The sequence below is a fragment of the Choloepus didactylus genome, chromosome 18 (assembly GCF_015220235.1).
Source record: "Choloepus didactylus isolate mChoDid1 chromosome 18, mChoDid1.pri, whole genome shotgun sequence".
NCBI classification, from domain to species: Eukaryota; Metazoa; Chordata; class Mammalia; order Pilosa; family Megalonychidae; genus Choloepus; species Choloepus didactylus.
The window spans coordinates 23,720,225-23,741,952 of NC_051324.1; the positions used below are offsets into that span (position 1 = coordinate 23,720,225).

Consider the following 21,728-nt stretch of genomic DNA (forward strand, 5'->3'; position numbering starts at 1 on the left):
CATACTGATAGTTTGGATTTTTATCCTAAAAGGGGCATATTGAGATCTAAATTTTAGAGAGATCACTGATGGCATTATGGAGAATGAATCTGGAGATGGAAGGAGGAAGAGTCAGAGAAGGGCTTTTGAGACCCAAGGCAGGAGACCATGTTCTTGTAGTTTAAAAACATACTGTCTCCAGGTAGAAATCTTGTGGTCTTTTCTCTCCATATTATATATCTCTTGGAAAAGCCCTTTCCTTTCTTTTTCCCCTGCCTTTAGCCATTTGTCTGAATTACTACAACAGCTTCCTGGATAGTTTTCCTGCCTCACCTCATACTGCATAACACTGCCAGACTCTTTTCTGGCAGTCACGTCATTCTTCTACATAAAAATCTATCAACTGAAAACTCCTCTGCTTTTAAGATATAGGCAGTATCTTTTCACTCTCCCTGAAACATGCCGTATTAGCACCTACTCCAGGCTTCTGAGGATACCCTCCCACCCTCCCCATCCTCCTGTATTTGTTCCTCTTTTCTTCTGTGCTTCTATCTAAATCCCACTCATTCATCAAAACCCAGCTCTTCCAAGAGATTTTCTGAGACTTCTCTGGTCCATTTTGCTTTCTCCCTATCCCCACTGCTACAAATTTTGTTTTCGTTGGCAGGTTTGAAACTCCATGTTTTCAAAGTTGATGAATTTTTTCAGCAGACGGTGAACAATTCTTTATGTCCATGAAAGACTAAAGAGAAAGAAACTAGGCTTAAAAACAGGAGAGATTTTGGGTTGAACATGAAAAATAATTTCTTCACTTTCAAAGTGATTTAAATAAAAACAAAATTGATAACAAATATTAAATGTGTTGCTTGAGTTGAGGGGGAAAAAGTAAAAATTGTCTTGAATGACTTAAGCATCCACTTGTCTTAAAAAAAAATTTCTCTCAGACATTTGAAGCTATCTTACTGTATAATATTGAGTTGCTGATCCCAGAGACAATACCCTAAATGTTGCTCCTTTTCTCTTTACTCTATACAATTCTTAGCTTGGGGTTGGTACCCACAGGAATGGAAGAATTCTGCTATAATTAAACTATTTATTATCTAAATTTAGATCCTAAATAGATCCATTATTTCCTACCACAACTATTCACTTTAAAAAAAAAAAAACATCTCAGAACCCCACAAATTTATTTCAATGGCGTATTTTTTTTGGTTCATTTTTGTTTGTTGATAATCTTACAATTTTATTAGGTTGACCCATACGAGATTACTGTTTATATGTCAAAATGGTCAAATGTTGGCATTTTATGTGGTTTAATCTCATGTTCCCCAGTTAGCAAAGTGAGTTATCAAACAAGGAAGAGGAATGCTATGAGTTCATAAATATGCAAAAGGAAGAATGGCACTGAATTTCATCCATTTATCTTTTCACCAAATTTAATAACACACAACTTGATTTGCAGTTCTGTAATCATGTTATCTTTTTAAGTTTGTCCTCTGAGAAAGACCAAATATTGCCAGAATTAAAATATCACAAAAAGGGCTAATGTAGCGTGAATACGCTGGTTTTTAAAGGCATCATAGTTTGGGTTAAATACTTTGAAAGATTACTTTTAATTTATGATGTTTCTAGTAAATGCCACTTAGTTAAAATAAGAGACTATTAATGCAAAGTCTTTTTTTATTCCTAGGACTGGCATCTAGTTTTAACGATATGCTGTTTGCTATTCAAATTCCCCACCACAAACTACATTTTAATCTACAAATGGACAAGATGAGTTCAGCCATGCTTAATGAAAAGATGCTAACTCAATGTTGGTTTATTCTGTGGGAGGTGATAGAGAAGGCCAGAACAATCTGTAGAAGCCAAACCCACAAAAATCAACCTCTTAACCACCATCTAGCTACAAGGAACGCTCAACTGGCAGTTCAGAGAAGTTTCTTTGCTTCAATCAGACTAAAGCAATTAGATTGAGAAATAGCTTGGTAAACACACAGAATGTAAGAAATTACAAAAGGCTAGCAAATCTGGATTTTTTAAAATAGGTGCTTCTAGGTTTTCTTCGTTTCTTACTTCTTTAAGTAACCCTTTTCTTGTGAAGAAGCCTGGAAAAGCCCTCTGCTGGTCATATTAATGATTTACTACCACTAACTTTCTAAATGGGTTTTTATGTTCTTAATGCTGACAATTCAGTGCTGTGAATTGGAGACTAGACTTGAATTTTCTGATCATTATATACTTTTTGATTCCTGTAGATACCAAATCAATGCATTAAGCTTGAAATTAACCCAGAGATTTTTAAAGTTGGGCCATTAGACTTTCTTCATTCTAATGGGAATAAGGTTATGATGGCCTTGATAAGCATTCCCTAAAACTTCTGGGCTTCTATCTCTCAGCTCTGTGTAAAAGAATGAAACTTCACTATCAGATCTTCCCTAGAAGAGACAGTGGGAAATTAAGCTTTAAGCCAAAATTTGTGTGATAATCAACCCAGGAAAAACACCACCAATAACCTCAGATACAAATGGAAAGAAACTATTTTTATATATTAAACTGTAGTTGACAAGAGAGAGCTATACATTAATAAACACCTGATAATTAATCATTAAGGAATCTTCTCCTTTAGCCAGATTTTCGACAATGAGCATGCTTATTGTATCCTTTCTCTCTATTATCAAGAATGGCTCATTTGAGTGAGTTCAGAGGACATGAGTTGGTAGCATTTAAATGATCATCTAGAACTTACCAGAACTGTTTCCTGTGAGAGGAAGGAGTTGCTTTAAAAAACCATTTAAGGAGATAACAGAAAAATTAGTAATACCTCCTACATTTCTCTAGGAGAAATATTGGTTAATCTGTATGAATTGCCAAATTATATCAAAATTAATGACAAGTACAATAAATAAATTGAAGGCTGAAATGTTTTTCAGTTGACATTTTCCTAAAATTTAAGGAAAATTACCTTCTTAATTACCCAAGATAGTTCCTGAAGACTTGGGTCAAAACTGGGTCAGCATTAACCTTTCTGCATCTTTTTACAACAATCTACCATTTTATCTCTTTCTGAGTCACTGACTGACTTCTTAAAGCAATCCCATTTTTAAGAGACCAATGAAGTATCTTGGAAAAGCAGGATAAACTAATCTGACAAGACAGACAACAATTAGAGGAAAAAGCAGTGACTATGGAAAGACTGCAGGATATCATGAACAAACCTACCTCCTCAGCTGTGAGCGGCATTCCTCCTCCCCGCTGTCTGCCTCCTGTAGAGAGAGAAAAGACAGAAAAAAAAATTTAACCCAGGGTCTCCTATCACAATATAAACCATGCTATTTTACTAAGCTTAATGAGTGTGATCCAAAACAACCACCTAAACAATGGGTATCACTTCAGGGTGCTCAGTATCAAATCATCATCACCATCAGCATAATGGTTACCACTTGTTAAGTACTTAAAAATGTGCTAGGCACCATGCTTAACACTTTAAGTACTTTATTCCACTTATTCCTTATAAACTCATAAGGTTGATGGCTACATTTATTTTCATTGACTCTAACAGATACCTAACTTAGGATAATCTACAATTAATAAAAAAGCACTGAATATTTAATTTGCAATATTTATTTTTTCTTAGTAGCACATAAAATAATAGTGGGTCTTATAACTCATGGCAATTCAGATCCAGTAAAATATGAACACTAATATGAATATTTTATAAATGAGGAAACTGTACTTTACAAAGCAGAAAATGCCCAAGAAAACTCATGGTGAAGCTAGAATTAAAACTTACAAAAAATGATGTCTCCCAACATGTTGTAAAAGCATATAACTGACCCTTCTATGGTTTAGTTAAGGTTATTATGTTAATATATTACACAGATCTTTGCAGAGACAAGAATATTGACGTGAAGGAAAAGTGAAAAAAGATGAAAGAACTAATGATACTAAGGGGCTAACTTTTTTTTAATTTGCTCTCTGACCTTTTTTATTTCCTCTCTCATCACTTTTGCCCTTCATGGAAAACAGAAATAGTAGGAGAAAAATAAACTGAAACAATCTGTGCATTGTTTGCCAGTAAGCCATCTACATTTTCCAATTTATGGAATTTATGGAACTTCCACATCATTCTGTCTCCGTTCCTGGGCAGTCAAGGTCAGCTCTAAAACCTTTATTCCGTCGCTATTCTCATTATTGATTTCAAGCATGTCTCATTTCCCACAAAGGGAGGGACACTGTACAGATTCCATCCTTAGAGGGAATAAAAGTTGAACGTGTCATAGTGCATTATACTTTTTGCATGTCCTTTAGGGACTGAAAAGAAAGGTGTTAACATGGAAAATAACTGACTGTCTTTAGAATTAATACTCAGAACCTGGAAAGTTTGCAAAAATAAAAATAAAAGGCTCGGGAGAGGCAGGGCAAGATGGAGGACTGGTGAGCTGTAAGTTTTAGTTACTCCTCCAGGAAAGTAGGTAAAAAGCCAGGAACTGCGTGGACTGGACACCACAGAGCAATCTGTCTTTGGGCATACTTCATACAACACTCATGAAAATGTCGAACTGCTGAGATCAGCGAAATCTAAGCCCAATACAGAAAGCTTCAAAGAATTGCAATTTGGGCACGTCAAGTCAAGAGCAGAACTAAGAGAGCTCTGAGACAAAAGGCAATAATCCAGTGGCTGAGAAAATTCACTAAACACCACAACTTCCCAAGAAAAGGGGGGTGTCCGCTCACAGCCACCATCCTGGTGGACAGGAAACACTCCTGCCCATCGCCAGCCCCATAGCCCAGAGCTGCCCCAGACAACCCAGTGTGACGGAAGTGCTTCAAATAACAGGCACACACCACAAAACTGGGCGTGGACATTAGCCTTCCCTGCAACCTCAGCTGATTGTCCCAGAGCTGGGAAGGTGGAGCAGTGTGAATTAACAAAGCCCCATTCAGCCATCATTTGAGCAGACTGGGAGCCTCCCTACACAGCCCAGCAGCCCAGAACCGCCCTGGGGGGACGGCACTCACCTGTGACATAGCACAGTCATCCCTCACCAGAGGACCCGGGGTGCACAGCCTGGAAGAGGGGCCCACTTGCAAGTCTCAGGAGCCATACGCCAATACCAAAGACTTGTGGGTCAGTGGCAGAGACAAACTGTGGCAGGACTGAACTGAAGGATTAGACTATTGCAGCAGCTTTAAAACTCTAGGATCATCAGGGAGATTTGATTGTTAGGGCCAACCCCCTCCCCGACTGCCCAGAAACACGCCCCACATACAGGGCAGGCAACACCAACTACACACGCAAGCTTGGTACACCAATTGGGCCCCAGAAGACTCACTCCCCCACTCACCAAAAAGGCTAAGCAGGGGAGAACTGGCTCGTGGAGAACAGGTGGCTCGTGGACGCCACCTGCTGGTTAGTTAGAGAAAGTGTACTCCACGAAGCTGTAGATCTGATAAATTAGAGATAAGGACTTCAATAGGTCTACAAACCCTAAAAGAACCCTATCAAGTTCAGCAAATGCCACGAGGCCAAAAACAACAGAAAATTATAAAGCATATGAAAAAACCAGACGATATGGATAACCCAAGCCCAAGCACCCAAATCAAAAGACCAGAAGAGACACAGCACCTAGAGCAGTTACTCAAAGAACTAAAGATGAACAATGAGACCATAGTACGGGATATGAAGGAAATCAAGAAGACTCTAGAAGAGCATAAAGAAGACATTGCAAGACTAAATAAAAAAATGGATGATCTTATGGAAAATAAAGAAACTGTTGACCAAATTAAAAAGATTCTGGACACTCATAGTACAAGACTAGAGGAAGTTGAACAACGAATCAGTGACCTGGAAGATGACACAATGGAAAATGAAAGCATAAAAGAAAGAATGGGGAAAAAAATTGAAAAAATAGAAACGGACCTCAGGGATATGATAGATAATATGAAACGTCCAAATATAAGACTCATTGGTGTCCCAGAAGGGGAAGAAAAGGGTAAAGGTCTAGGAAGAGTATTCAAAGAAATTGTTGGGGAAAACTTCCCAAATCTTCAAAACAACATAAATACACAAATCATAAATGCTCAGCGAACTCCAAATAGAATAAATCCAAATAAACCCACTCCAAGACATATACTGATCACACTGTCAAACACAGAAGAGAAGGAGCAAGTTCTGAAAGCAGCAAGAGAAAAGCAATTCACCACATACAAAGGAAACAGCATAAGACTAAGTAGTGACTACTCAGCAGCCACCATGGAGGCGAGAAGGCAGTGGCAAGATATATTTAAAATTCTGAGTGAGAAAAATTTCCAGCCAAGAATACTTTATCCAGCAAAGCTCTCCTTCAAATTTGAGGGAGAGCTTAAATTTTTCACAGACAAACAAATGCTGAGAGAATTTGCTAACAAGAGACCTGCCCTACTGGAAATACTAAAGGGAGCCCTACAGACAGAGAAACAAAGACAGGACAGAGAGACTTGGAGAAAGGTTCAGTACTAAAGAGATTCGGTATGGGTACAATAAAGGATATTAACAGAGAGAGGGAAAAATATGGCAAACATAAACCAAAGGATAAGATGGCCGATTCAAGAAATGCCTTCACGGTTTTAACGTTGAATGTAAATGGATTAAACTCCCCAATTAAAAGATATAGATTCGCAGAATGGATCAAAAAAAAATGAACCATTAATATGTTGCATACAAGAGACTCATCTTAGACACAGGGACGCAAAGAAACTGAAAGTGAAAGGATGGAAAAAAATATTTCATGCAAGCTACAGCCAAAAGAAAGCAGGTGTAGCAATATTAATCTCAGATAAAATAGACTTCAAATGCAGGGATGTTTTGAGAGACAAAGAAGGCCACTACATACTAATAAAAGGGGCAATTCAGCAAGAAGAAATAACAATCGTAAATGTGTATGCACCCAATCAAGGTGCCACAAAATACATGAGAGAAACACTGGCAAAACTAAAGGAAGCAATTGATGTTTCCACAATAATTATGGGAGACTTCAACACATCACTCTCTCCTATAGATACATCAACCAGACAGAAGACCAATAAGGAAATTGAAAACCTAAACAATCTGATAAATGAATTAGATTTAACAGACATATACAGGACATTACATCCCAAATCACCAGGATACACATACTTTTCTAGTGCTCATGGAACTTTCTCCAGAATAGATCATATGCTGGGACATAAAACAAGCCTCAATAAATTTAAAAAGATTGAAATTATTCAAAGCACATTCTCTGACCACAATGGAATACTATTAGAAGTCAATAACCATCAGAGACTTAGAAAATTCACAAATACCTGGAGGTTAAACAACACACTCCTAAACAATCAGTGGGTTAAAGAAGAAATAGCAAGAGAAATTGCTAAATATATAGAGACGAATGAAAATGAGAACACAACATACCAAAACCTATGGGATGCAGCAAAAGCAGTGCTAAGGGGGAAATTTATAGCACTAAACGCATATATTAAAAAGGAAGAAAGAGCCAAAATCAAAGAACTAATGGATCAACTGAAGAAGCTAGAAAATGAACAGCAAACCAATCCTAAACCAAGTAGAAGAAAAGAAATAACAAGGATTAAAGCAGAAATAAATGATATAGAGAACAAAAAAACAATAGAGAGGATAAATATCACCAAAAGTTGGTTCTTTGAGAAGATCAACAAGATTGACAAGCCCCTAGCTAGACTGACAAAATCAAAAAGAGAGAAGACCCATATAAACAAAATAATGAATGAAAAAGGTGACATAACGGCAGATCCTGAAGAAATTAAAAAAATTATAAGAGGATATTATGAACAACTGTATGGCAACAAACTGGATAATGTAGAAGAAATGGACAATTTCCTGGAAACATATGAATAACCTAGACTGACCAGAGAAGAAATAGAAGACCTCAACCAACCCATCACAAGCAAAGAGATCCAATCAGTCATCAAAAATCTTCCCACAAATAAATGCCCAGGGCCAGATGGCTTCACAGGGGAATTCTACCAAACTTTCCAGAAAGAACTGACACCAATCTTACTCAAACTCTTTCAAAACATTGAAAAAAATGGAACACTACCTAACTCATTTTATGAAGCTAACATCAATCTAATACCAAAACCAGGCAAAGATGCTACAAAAAAGGAAAACTACCGGCCAATCTCCCTAATGAATATAGATGCAAAAATCCTCAACAAAATACTTGCAAATCGAATCCAAAGACACATTAAAAAAATCATACACCATGACCAAGTGGGGTTCATTCCAGGCATGCAAGGATGGTTCAACATAAGAAAAACAATCAATGTATTACAACACATTAACAAGTCAAAAGGGAAAAATCAATTGTTCATCTCAATAGATGCTGAAAAAGCATTTGACAAAATCCAACATCCCTTTTTGATAAAACCACTTCAAAAGGTAGGAATTGAAGGAAACTTCCTCAACATGATAAAGAGCATATATGAAAAACCCACAGCCAGCATAGTACTCAATGGTGAGAGACTGAAAGCCTTCCCTCTAAGATCAGGAACAAGACAAGGATGCCCGCTGTCACCACTGTTATTCAACATTGTGCTGGAAGTGCTAGCCAGGGCAATCCGGCAAGACAAAGAAATAAAAGGCATCCAAATTGGAAAAGAAGAAGTAAAACTGTCATTGTTTGCAGATGATATGATCTTATATCTAGAAAACCCTGAGAAATCGACGATACAGCTACTAGAGCTAATAAACAAATTTAGCAAAGTAGCGGGATACAAGGTTAATGCACATAAGTCAGTAATGTTTCTATATGCTAGAAAAGAACAAACTGAAGAGACACTCAAGAAAAAGATACCATTTTCAATAGCAACTAAAAAAATCAAGTACCTAGGAATCAACACCAAAGATGTAAAAGACCTATACAAAGAAAACTACATAACTCTACTAAAAGAAATAGAAGGGGACCTTAAAAGATGGAAAAATATTCCATGTTCATGGATAGGAAGGCTAAATGTCATTAAGATGTCAATTCTACCCAAACTCATCTACAGATTCAATGCAATCCCAATCAAAATTCCAACAACCTACTTTGCAGACTTGGAAAAGCTAGTTATCAAATTTATTTGGAAAGGGAAGATGCCTCGAATTGCTAAAGACACTCTAAAAAAGAAAAACGAAGTGGGAGGACTTACACTCCCTGACTTTGAAGCTTATTATAAAGCCACAGTTGCCAAAACAGCATGGTACTGGCACAAAGATAGACATATAGATCAATGGAATCGAATTGAGAATTCAGAGATAGACCCTCAGATCTATGGCCGACTGATCTTTGATAAGGCCCCTAAAGTCACCGAACTGAGCCATAATGGTCTTTTCAACAAATGGGGCTGAGAGAGTTGGATATCCATATCCAAAAGAATGAAAGAGGACCCCTACCTCACCCCCTACACAAAAATTAACTCAAAATGGACCAAAGATCTCAATATAAAAGAAAGTACCATAAAACTCCTAGAAGATAATGTAGGAAAACATCTTCAAGACCTTGTATTAGGAGGCCACTTCCTAGACTTTACACCCAAAGCACAAGCAACAAAAGAGAAAATAGATAAATGGGAACTCCTCAAGCTTAGAAGTTTCTGCACCTCAAAGGAATTTCTCAAAAAGGTAAAGAGGCAGCCAACTCAATGGGAAAAAATTTTTGGAAACCATGTATCTGACAAAAGACTGATATCTTGCATATACAAAGAAATCCTACAACTCAATGACAATAGTACAGACAGCCCAATTATAAAATGGGCAAAAGATATGAAAAGACAGTTCTCTGAAGAGGAAATACAAATGGCCAAGAAACACATGAAAAAATGTTCAGCTTCACTAGCTATTAGAGAGATGCAAATTAAGACCACAAGGTGATACCATCTAACACCGGTTAGAATGGCTGCCATTAAACAAACAGGAAACTACAAATGCTGGAGGGGATGTGGAGAAATTGGAACTCTTATTCATTGTTGGTGGGACTGTATAATGGTTCAGCCACTCTGGAAGTCAGTCTGGCAGTTCCTTAGAAAACTAGATATAGAGCTACCATTCGATCCAGCGATTGCACTTCTCGGAATATACCCGGAAGATCGGAAAGCAGTGACACGAACAGATATCTGCACGCCAATGTTCATAGCAGCATTATTCACAATTGCCAAGAGATGGAAACAACCCAAATGTCCTTCAACAGATGAGTGGATAAATAAAATGTGGTATATACACACGATGGAATACTACGCAGCAGTAAGAAGGAACGATGTTGTGAAACATATGACAACATGGATGAACCTTGAAGACATAATGCTGAGCGAAATAAGCCAGGCACAAAAAGAGAAATATTATATGCTACCACTAATGTGAACTTTGAAAAATGTAAAACGTATGGTTTATAATGTAGAATGTAGGGGAACTAGCAATAGAGAGCAATTAAGGAAGGGGGAACAATAATCCAAGAAGAACAGATAAGCTATTTAACGTTCTGGGGATGCGCAGTAATGACTATGGTCTGTTAATTTCTGATGGATATAGTAGGAACAAGTTCACAGAAATGTTGCTATATTATGTAACTTTCTTGGGGTAAAGTAGGAACATGTTGGAAGTTAAGCAGTTATCTTAGGTTAGTTGTCTTTTTCTTACTCCCTTGTTATGGTCTCTTTGAAATGTTCTTTTATTGTATGTTTGTTTTCTTTTTAACTTTTTTTTTCATACAGTTGATTTAAAAAAGAAGGGAAAGTTAAAAAAAAAAAAAAAGAAAAACAAGGAAAAAAAAAAAGATGTAGTGCCCCCTTGAGGAGGCTGTGGAGAATGCAGGGGTATTCGCCTACTCCACCTCGATGGTTGCTAACATGACCACAGACATAGGGGACTGGTGGTTGGATGGGTTGAGCCCTCTACCATAAGTTTTACCCTTGGGAAGACGGTTGCTGCAAAGGAGAGGCTAGGCCTCCCTATATTTGTGCCTAAGAGTCTCCTCCTGAATGCCTCTTTGTTGCTCAGATGTGGCCCTCTCTCTCTGGCTAAGCCAACTTGAAAGGTGAAATCACTGCCCTCCCCCCTACGTGGAATCAGACACCCAGGGGAGTGAATCTCCCTGGCAACGTGGAATATGACTCCCGGGGAGGAATGTAGACCCGGCATCGTGGGACGGAGAACATCTTCTTGACCAAAAGGGGGATGTGAAAGGAAATGAAATAAGCTTCAGTGGCAGAGAGATTCCTAAACGAGCCGAGAGATCACTCTGGTGGGCACTCTTACGCACACTTTAGACAACCCTTTTTAGGTTCTAAAGAATTGGGGTAGCTGGTGGTGGATACCTGAAACTATCAAAGTACAACCCAGAACCCATGAATCTCGAAGACAGTTGTATAAAAATGTAGCTTATGAGGGGTGACAATGGGATTGGGAAAGCCATAAGGACCAAACTCCACTTTGTCTAGTTTATGGATGGATGTGTAGAAAAGTAGGGGAAGGAAACAAACAGACAAAGGTACCCAGTATTCTTTTTTACTTCAATTGCTCTTTTTCAGTCTAATTATTATTCTTGTTATTTGTGTGTGTGTGCTAATGAAGGTGTCAGGGATTGATTTAGGTGATGAATGTACAACTATGTAATGGTACTGTAAACAATCGAAAGTACAATTTGTTTTGTATGACTGCGTGGTATGTGAATATATCTCAATAAAATGACGATTAAAAAAAATAAATAAATAAAAGGCTCAGACAAGGAAATGGAAATGTTATATTTTTGTGCCCAAGGCAACTACAATAAATAGAAATGATTTCCTGGATTATATGTCACAAATACTCCTTCATTATGGTTATCATTTGTTAATATATCAAATTCTGATGTATTTCTCTCACATTATTTTTTTTCTAGTTGCTCACGATTGATATGATGAATCTGGTACTGATAGAAAAGTGGATTTATTTAGGAAATAATTATTAATGCCACATAGCCTAACCCCCGTCTTTTTTTAAAAACTTATCTTGAATGTTTTCAAACTTACATGACAGTTACAAAAATAATACAAATCCCATTCAGAGAACGCCAACATACCCTTATACCCCAGGTCCATCAATTTTAACATTTTGCCACATTTGCCTTACTATGTTTATCTATATATCCATCCATCCATCCATCCTACGCTTGACTGTAGGTTGTAGTCATCATGTTCCTTGAACACGTACTACTTCCATGTTCATTTCCTAAGAACAAGGATATTCACTTATATAATGACCTTAAGTGCAGTTATTCAGTTCAAGAAATGTAACACTGACATAAAACTTACAGTCTATGTTCCAACTTTTTCATACATCCCAATAATGTCCTTTTGAGCCTTTTCTCCTCCCTTATTAGATCCTGTCCAGGATCATGCATTGCATTTGTCATTGTCTCTTTAGTTGCTCTTTCTTTACCTTTTTAATGTGTGTGTTTGCGTGTGTGTATATATACAACATAAACTTTCCCATCTCAACCACTCCCAAGCATACCATTCAATGGGATCAATCACATTCACAATGTTGCGGTACCCTCACCAACTTTCATTACTAAAAGTTTCCCATCTCCCTAAACAGAAACCCTATACCCATTATGCATTAACTCTTCATCTCCCTGCCCCCTGCCCCTGACAATCTATACTCTAATCTCTGTCTCTATGAACTTGTATATTCTCCAATGTTTTCTTTGTAGTTACCATGGGGTTTAAATTTAATGTCCTAAATCTATAAAAATTTCGTTTGCTTCAATACCCAGATTCAGTAGTATACACAATCTATGTTCCATTACCTCTCCATCTCCCCACCTTTATTAAAAAGGTAGTTCTTGTCCCAAATTACATGATTATATGAAACCACTGATTCATCATTACATTTTATGCATCTGCTGTTTGATCCTGTAGGAAGCAAAATGTGGAGTTACAAATCAAAAATATAACAATACTGGCATTTATATTTGCCACATCATTACACTTACGAGAGATCTTTATTTCTTTATGGGAGTCGATCTACAGGCTTTCCTTTCAGCTTGTAGAACTCTCTTTGGCATCTCTTATAGGGCCAGTCTAGTGGTGACTGAACTCCCTCAAGCTTTTGTGTCTCTGGGAATGTCCTAATCTTGCTCTCACTTTTGAAAGACAGTTTTGCCAGATATAGAATTCTTAGGTAGCAGGTTTTTGCTTTCAGCTCTTTAAATATGCCATCCCACTGCTTTCTTGCCTCTATGGTTTCTGATGAGAAATCGGCACTTATTTCAACTTTCAGAATTCTCTTTTTATCTTTAGCATTCAACAGTTTGATTATAATATGCCATGGTGTGGTTCTATTTGGGCTTATCCTGTTCAGAGTTCATTGTCTTGGGATGTGTACATTCATGTCTTAGGTTAAATTTGTTAAGTTTTCAGCCAATAATTACTACTTTGAATATTCTCTCTGCCCCTGTTTTAGTATCTCAGCTGCTAAACCAAATACCATACAATGGGTGGGCTTAATATCAAGAATTTATGGGCTCACAGTTTCAAGAAAGCTTGCTTCCTCCCAGGGTCAGTATCTTCTGGGTGACTGGCAATCTTGGGATTCCGCCACATGGCAGTGCCCATGATGGCATCGTCTCTTTTCTCTTCTGGATTCTATTAATTTCCAGCTTCTGGCTGCTCTCTATGGCTTCCTCTTCCACGTCCAACTTCCTTTGCTTATAAGGACTCCAGATACATTGGATCAAGGCCCACCCTCTTTTGATATGGTCATACCTTAATTAACAACATCTTCAAAGGTCCTATTTACAAATGGACTAATACCCACAGAACCAGGGATTAGGACCTGAACATATTTTTTGTTGTGGGCATGATTCAATCCCCAAAAGCCTCTTTCTCTCTTATTCCCTCTTCTAGGACTCCCAAACTGTGTATATTAGTATGTTCAATGGTATCCCACAGGCTCCTCAGGCTCTGTTCACTTTTCTTCATTCTTCATTCTGAACAGAATGATTTCAATGGTCATATCTTCAAGTTCACTGATTCTTTCTTCTGCCAGCTCCACTCTGCTGTTGAACCCCTCTAGGGAATTTTAAATTTCTTCAGCTCTATTTGGTTTTCATAATTTCTCTCTCTTGATATTCTCTTATTAATCTGTTGTTCTCTTTATTTCCTTTAGTTTTTTGTTCATGTTTTCCTTTAGCTCTTCAAGCATATTTAGTACTATTTTTTAAAAGTCTTTGTCTGGTATGTCCTAGGTCTTGTCTTCCTCACTGATGGTTTCTGATGCTTTAATCTTCTTTGTCTGGGCCATTACTTCCTGTTTCTCTGTATGCTTTATAAACTTTTTTTAATACTTGAACATTTTGATATTTTAATGTATTATTGCTTGAATGTAAGAGTCTGAGGCATCTGTTCTTTGAGCTTGTATCTTGCTAGTATTATGAGAGCTTTCCTTGAATATGATTTAAAATTGTACAAAATATTACATATAAAGAATATATTTAATGTTAATATAACATATATGTATATTATGAGGCACAATATAGAATGAATACCTGTGAGCACCATTCTACCTAAGAACTAGACCAGTATCAATACCTTTGCATCTACCTGTGTGCTTACTTTCCATTTCCCATGCCTATCCTCCTCCCAAGATGGGACCACTATCCTGAATTTCCTTGCTTTTCACTCCAATTTATTAAAAAAATATTTTAACGTACAAAATGTTGAACTTACAGTGAACCTATACATCTACCATCTGAATTCTGACAGTACTGTCTATATTGTTTTATCACATATTTATTCATCTATCCACATGTCTATCTATCCATAGTCCACCTTATTTTTTTTTTTTTTTGATGCATTTCAAAGGTACAGACATATTGCACTTGCCCTTGAATGCATATAATTAATTAGAACTTGGTATTTCTTTACAGTTCTTTTTTCATTTAAGGTAAAATTTTTTTATACAATGAAATGCACAAATCTTAAGTGCACCATTCAAAGAGCTTTGAAAAAGGCACATTCTGGTGCAACCCAAACTGCTTTCTAGAATTTCTACCACCTCAGAAATTTTTTCATGCCCTTTTCAGTCAATACCTGGAACCACTTACCCCAGAGGCAACCACTGTACTGATGTTTTCCCACCAAAAATTAGTGCATAACATATGATTCCATTTATATGATTTTGCTATAAATGTAAATGGAATTATACAGTGTGCTGGTTTGGATGTATTATGTCCCCCAAAATGCCATTATCTTTGATGCAGTTTTGTGTGGGCAGGAAACCTGTTGGTGTTGATTGGGTTAGAGACTTTTGATTGGATGTTTCTGTAGAGATGTGATGACTCAACTGTGGGCGAGATCTTTCACTGGATAATTGGTAGTGTGGCCCCACCCATTCAGTGTGGGCCTTGATTGGTTTACTAGAGCACTATATAAGCTCAGACAGAAGGAGCAAGCTTGCTACAGCACAGCCAAGTGGGACACTTTGAAGAATGCACAGGAGCTGAGAGACGAACTGCAGTTTACAGAGACATTTTGGAGACACCCTTTGAAAGCAGACACCCAGCTAACAGAGGTTTTCTGGACACCACTGGCCATTCTCCAGTGAAGGTACCTGATTGTTCATGCATTACCTTGGACACTTTATGGCCTTAAAACTGTAACTATGTAATCAAATAAACCCCCTTTTATAAAAGCCAATCCATTTCTGGTGTTTTGCATTCTGGCAGCATTAGCAAATGAGAACATACAGTATGTACTCTTTTATTTGAGGCTTCTTTAACTCAGCATGTTTTTGAGATTCATCCAAGTTGTTGCATGTATCAGTAGTTCCTTCCTTCTTATTGCTGAGACTTCCATTGTATGAATACATACAACAGTTTATTACACATTCTCCTATTGATGGATACACCTGGATGCTTCCAATTTTTGTCTATTATGAATAAAATTGTTATATGAAGATTCTTTTGGTGGACCTATGTTTTTGTTTCTCTTGGAAACAAAACATTGGGATTGCTGTGTCATGGGGTAGATTCATGAGAAATTTTATAAGAAATTGCCAGGGCTTTTTCTAAGGTGGTTATACCACTTTCCACTCTTACCAGTAATTAGTTGCAGTTGTTCCATATCCCTGTCAGTGTTTGGTGTTTTCAGTATTAAATTTCAGTCATTCTGGTGGGTGCATAGGTATCTCATTGTGGCTTTATTTTGCATTTATGCAAATGTTGAGTGCCTATTTGTCACTCATATATCTCCTTTTTTGAAATGTCTGTTCAAATATTTTGCACCTTTTTTTTAATGGGTCTGTTTTTCTTTTCTTATTGAGTTGTAATTCTTTATCTCTCCTTGATTCCAGTCCTTTGAGATACACATTTTGATGATATTTCCCCCCCAGTCTGTGACTTGCCTATTCATTTTCTTAATGATCTCTTTTGATGAACAAAACTTTTTAAATTTTGACAGTATAATTGTCAATATTTTCTTTGATGATGACTGTTTTCTGTATCCTGAGAAATCTTTGCCTACCCAACAGAAGATATTGGTAGTTGTGAAGATATTCTACCATGTTTTTTTTTTTTTATAAAAGTTTTATGGCTTTATGGTTTTACAAAAAAGGTCTATGATCCTCTCAAATTAATGTTTATATATGGTGTGAGGTAGGGGTAGAGGATCATTTTTCCCCCATATAGATATCCAGTTTTCAAGCACCATTTGTTGAAAAGACCTTCTTTTCTCCTTTGGAGTATTTGGTTCCTTTGTAAAAAGTCAAATGACAGTAAAAGTGAGGGTCTACTTCTGGGTTTTCTATTCTGTTCCATTGATCTATTTGTCAATTCTTATGACAGTACTTGATTACTATAGTTATATTAAGTTTTGAAGGAAATAGAAGTCCTCTAGTTTTATTCTTCCCTTTCAAGATTGCTTTATCTCTAGAAATACTTTTGGTCTTGAAGCCATTCCAGACTTATTTATGTTCACTGTTTGCAAGGTGTATTTTTCTATCTCTTTATATCTTAAAGAGCATTACTTATAGACAGCATAGAGTTGGTTCCTGTTTTATTTTATCCATTGTGACAATCTCTGCCTTTTAATTATAGCATTAGTTCCATTAACATTTAATGTAATTATTGACAGCTGGATTTAGGTCTACCATATTATTATTTATTTTTTGTTTGTCTCCTATGTTTTCATTCCTTTGCTGCTCCTTTTCTGCCTTCTTTTGTATTATTTGAATGTGTTTTAGATTTTCTTTTAATTTACCTATTGACTTCTCAACTCTATGCCATATTTCTTATTCCCTTGATTTCAAAAAATAACATATATATGTATTCTTAAATTATTTGGCTTTGCTTGTTTTTTAGCTGTAAAAATGGTATTATACAGTGTGTAGTCTTCCCAATTTGCTTTTTTTAATATTCTAATTTCTTATTGTTAGTGTTTTTTTTAAAAAGAGTATAATTATTTCTTGATGTTCTTAAGAAGTAAAACTTGACTTAGAAACAATATGGTGCAAGACCCTAGATGTGCATTCAATTTTAGATTATTCCAGAACCACTGAAAGAGTAATGCAGTATTATTAATCCACTTAGTATCTGAGCATAAAGGTATGTTACTAAGTAAAAGAAGTTTGGAAAAATGTAAGCACCTAAGTCATATTTGCTGAGAAGTAGGGTGGAGGGAGGGGAGGGCTGCCAGCCTTGAAAAACACTAGGCTAAGTAGAGTGTGAAGCAATATTTTCCCAAACTTATTCTTTAAGATAACTTTATACTTTCCAGATGTTCCAATCCAAGTGGACTCAGTCAGCATTCTTCAAAGGTGCCTGTTGACTTCCTTTGTTCATGCCAATGATCAAGCTGGAAATCCCCTCTCCTTTCCTTTCCCCTATATTCTACATCCTTCATTGATGATTTCAAATGCCAAGTAGTTCACGACATTTCTTTTATCACCTGAGTGATATGCATTGTCTCCCTACAAATCTGACAGTTATTGTGCATCTTTCTTGAGGAACTACCCAGTGCTGTTTCTGGGTTACATTTGGGTTCTTGTTTTATCTGTCATCATCAGACTCTAAGCTTCTAAGAGCAGGAACCAGACCTCATTTCCCTTTGCATCTCCCTCTGCATTCTGCACAGTGTCCTGTGCACACAGATGAAAAATGATAAAGAGTTGAATGAATAACCATATCTACCTGAAGCCACGTAAACACTTGAAGACAACTGGCTGTACCTTCTCAGCTAGTGACAACTCTATGCCAGTTACATTTTACCTTAGCAGGTTAAAAGAATGGTTTTTGTTGCTCAGGAGGTGACCTGTGATATGCAAGTAGCGCCTTAGGCTTTTCCTTTGGTTAAGCAGACAGAATCATTAATTTGCTTTCATTTATGTATTTCAGTTATTTGTTCAACATTCCTTGACTACCTATTATGTGTTAGGCACTAGGCAGCAGAGATTAAAAGTAAAACCGTTCTTGTCCTTGGATAGTCCACATTCTAGTGGAAAAACAGTTCCATAAATCCGAAATTACAGTGAAATGTGATTTGTGCTACAACAGAGGGATGCACAAAATGCTACTAAAGCAACAGAGAAGTGTGTAACTGTGGGGTTGGCGAATGCTTCACAGAAGTTAATTTTTGTGCTGGGTTTGAACCAGTGGTTTTTGTCAGGTGGAAAATAGAAGGAAGAGTATTTCAGGCAGAAGGGTTGGCATAGAAAGGCAGAGAAGTCAGAAAGAGTCTGATATGTTTGGGGAATGGAGAGCAGCTTGGATTGCTGGAGCATAGGACAGGTGTTGGGGGATAGAGCTATCAACTAATATTGATACTATGAGTCTATAATGGTAGGAATCTTAAGATAATAGTCTTATGGTCAGGAAAGATGATCGTGAATTATCCATTAGCTGGATTCCAGATTATCCACCAGTCATCTCTGCCCCTGGAAATAAACTAATAGTGGGAGGTACCTGTCAGCCAGGAAAAAGGAATCTAGTAGTCTTGCTAAGAGTGGGCATGAGCTTTGAAACCAGAAGAGATAATGCTGTGCATATGGCTTTTAGAAGAAGAAGATATAAAGCATACAGGCTTGAGGAGGAAATAAAGGCTTTTACCATTCCTGCCACTTGGCTATTGGTAAGAGAAGGCTTAGATCTAGAAAAAAAGAAGCTGGGGGTGGAACCAGATGTTTGGGTTATCCATTGCTTCATAACAATCTTTTGGGGTCAGGAATTCAAGCAGGGCTTAGTTGGGTGATTCTTCTGTTCTCTATGGATAGTTGGAGACCACTCAGTAATATTCTGGTGGTATTTAGCTGGCAGATGGGCTAGCCTGGAGGGTTAGAGCAGCTTCACTCACATGTCTGATATCTTGGCCTGGATGGATGGAAAGCTGGCCTCAGATGAAATGCTTACATGTGGTCTCTCCATATGGCGAGGGCCTCTTCAATATATTATGGCATCAGGGTTGGTATTCTTTAAATGGCCGATTCAAGGCTCCAAAATAGCAAGGTGGAAGCTATTAGTCCTCCTCAAGGCTAGGCTCAGAGTTGGCAAAATGTCACTTCTGCCATGCTCTATTGGTGGATCAAAGAAGGCCAGCTCTGATTCAAGGGAACAGGAATTAGGGAAGCTAGAATATTGTGCAATACTTACAAACAAAATGAAAGTTACACCATGCTCCCAATATAACAGGGCCTAAGAAACAAACTTCCTTGCCTGTGATATCAAGCAATAGAAAACCACTGTGAGACATCCACTATTTCTCAAGCATTAAACTCCTTTAAAATACAAATATGTATGAATCACAGTTGAACTTGACTTTAAATTTTCCTGAAATAGCTTTGTTTCCAAAGAACACCAAGTCCTTGGTCAACAGCTCATTTTAGAGACATAAGTCAATGCCCAATAGAAAACCTGAGTTCTAGATACAGAGCATCACTGTATGTCTTCTGACTACAGTCCTTATTTCACTTTAAAAAATTATTTAATGTGTGCACTTAACTTACCAACTTGTGATAATTTCAGAGTTGTTATACTGTTTTTTTCTATCAGCAGAGATCTAACTCCTTGAGGCTATTTGGTTTTCAATGACAAGTCTTATTGTTGTCTGAACCTGTCACATCTGAACAGGCAATGCAGTATGGAAACTAGCAAGTCACTGGTTCTTTTTTTTTAATACAGTTTTATTGAGATATATTCACATACCATACAGTCATCCACAGTGTACAATCAACCATCCACAGTACCATCATATAGTTGGGCATTCATCACCAGAATAAACTTGTGAACATTTTTCTTACTCCAAAAATAAATAAATAAATAAATAAATAAATAAATAAATAAATAAAATAAAATAAAAATAAAAGTAAAAAAGAACACCCCAAACATTCCATCATTCCCATCTCACCCTATTTATCATTTAGTTTTTGTCCCCATTTTTCTACTCATCTGTCCATACACTGGACAAAGGGAGTAAAAGTCACTGGTTCTTAACTTTGGTTTTCTTTCCAAATCACCTCTGGAGCTTTTTTAATAATAAATATCTCCAGGCCTCTTGTCTAGAGATTCTTATTCTTTAGCTCCAAGATGGGACTAATGGTATACTAGAGCTGGTTAGACTCACAGGAATTGTTAAAACTTAAAATTTTAGGAATCTTGGAAGACTCATATTGGTAGCTTGAAATTGACCCGGAAGGAGTATTTACCAGGGAAATCAACAAATGCTACAAATAACCTCTCTCCTCATTACACTTTTCCTCCCCAGGCCCATACTTTCTCCCCTCTTCAGTTAAGATTACCAACTTATGTCTTAAAGGTTTGGAAAAACATCAAAAAGCCAAGGGTACAGGTAGTTACTACCCTCACAAGGTAATTGTGGTAGGTACTAGGGAGATCAAGGTGATGAGGAGAACTGTTCTTCAAAAAGAGCTATTATCTCCCTTCCTGGATAGTAAGCTCTGTAAGGGCAGGATTTCCTGTCTTGGCATAGTGCCAGGCAGACAGAAGATGTCCACTAGATATTAGATGAATTAATGAATATTGTCCAAGGTATCATACCAGTAAGTGGCAAAACTAGGAATGAACCTTAGGCTAATTTCTCCATTTTATGTCTCATCTCCATTAAATTATTAGTCATATCCTTGGTTTGCCAATCCAAGATGAGTACTTAAATTTGAGGCAGAGAGCAGGCAGTAACCACCACAGGGTAATGAGAAGACTCTGTCTCTGTGCCATTCTGTTTCTTCATACTGTAAGATCTTTTCATGGCTATTATTTCATTTGAGATGAATGCAGCAGGTAAGATTAGAGCCTTATTTTTCAACCGAAGAAACTGCCTTATACAAGTGAGATAATTTGCTCAAAACAACCTAAGAGTGAGAGGCAAAGGCAGAATTTTGTCTGGTAAAATTCAATATACTTTTTGCTAGGACAAGCTGTTTTTCCTGCATTAACGAATATTCCAAGTGCACTAATGGGGGGCCTGATGCTAAGACTACCCATCTTTGAGCTATCTCCCTGTTCAGATTCTGTTCTTTTCTGTTCAAATGCAATTACATATATTATTCTCTGAAGACCCCACATTGGTCCATTTCCTTTATTGTAGCCTGAGCCCTCAATAGGGATGTATCCAGGTGTTCTATGTTCAACCGGAACATACAGGTGTATTAATTATTAAAATATTGAAATATTTCCATACTGGGTGGTGAACAGTGGCTGACTGGAGCCCCTCTGAATGTTTCACGATCCAGC

At 37.2% G+C, this 21,728-nt stretch overlaps 1 protein-coding gene across 2 annotated transcripts in view; it reads right to left on the reverse strand.

Moving 5' to 3' along the window:
- The window catches only part of SSH2 (slingshot protein phosphatase 2), a 312,067-nt gene that overhangs the window by 152,320 nt on the left and 138,019 nt on the right, over positions 1–21,728 (reverse strand). For both annotated transcript variants that reach the window (XM_037808537.1, XM_037808535.1), the window contains one exon: positions 3,199–3,242. In XM_037808537.1, the coding sequence (XP_037664465.1) occupies positions 3,199–3,242 (44 nt within the window). The remainder of the gene's footprint in view (positions 1–3,198; positions 3,243–21,728) is intronic.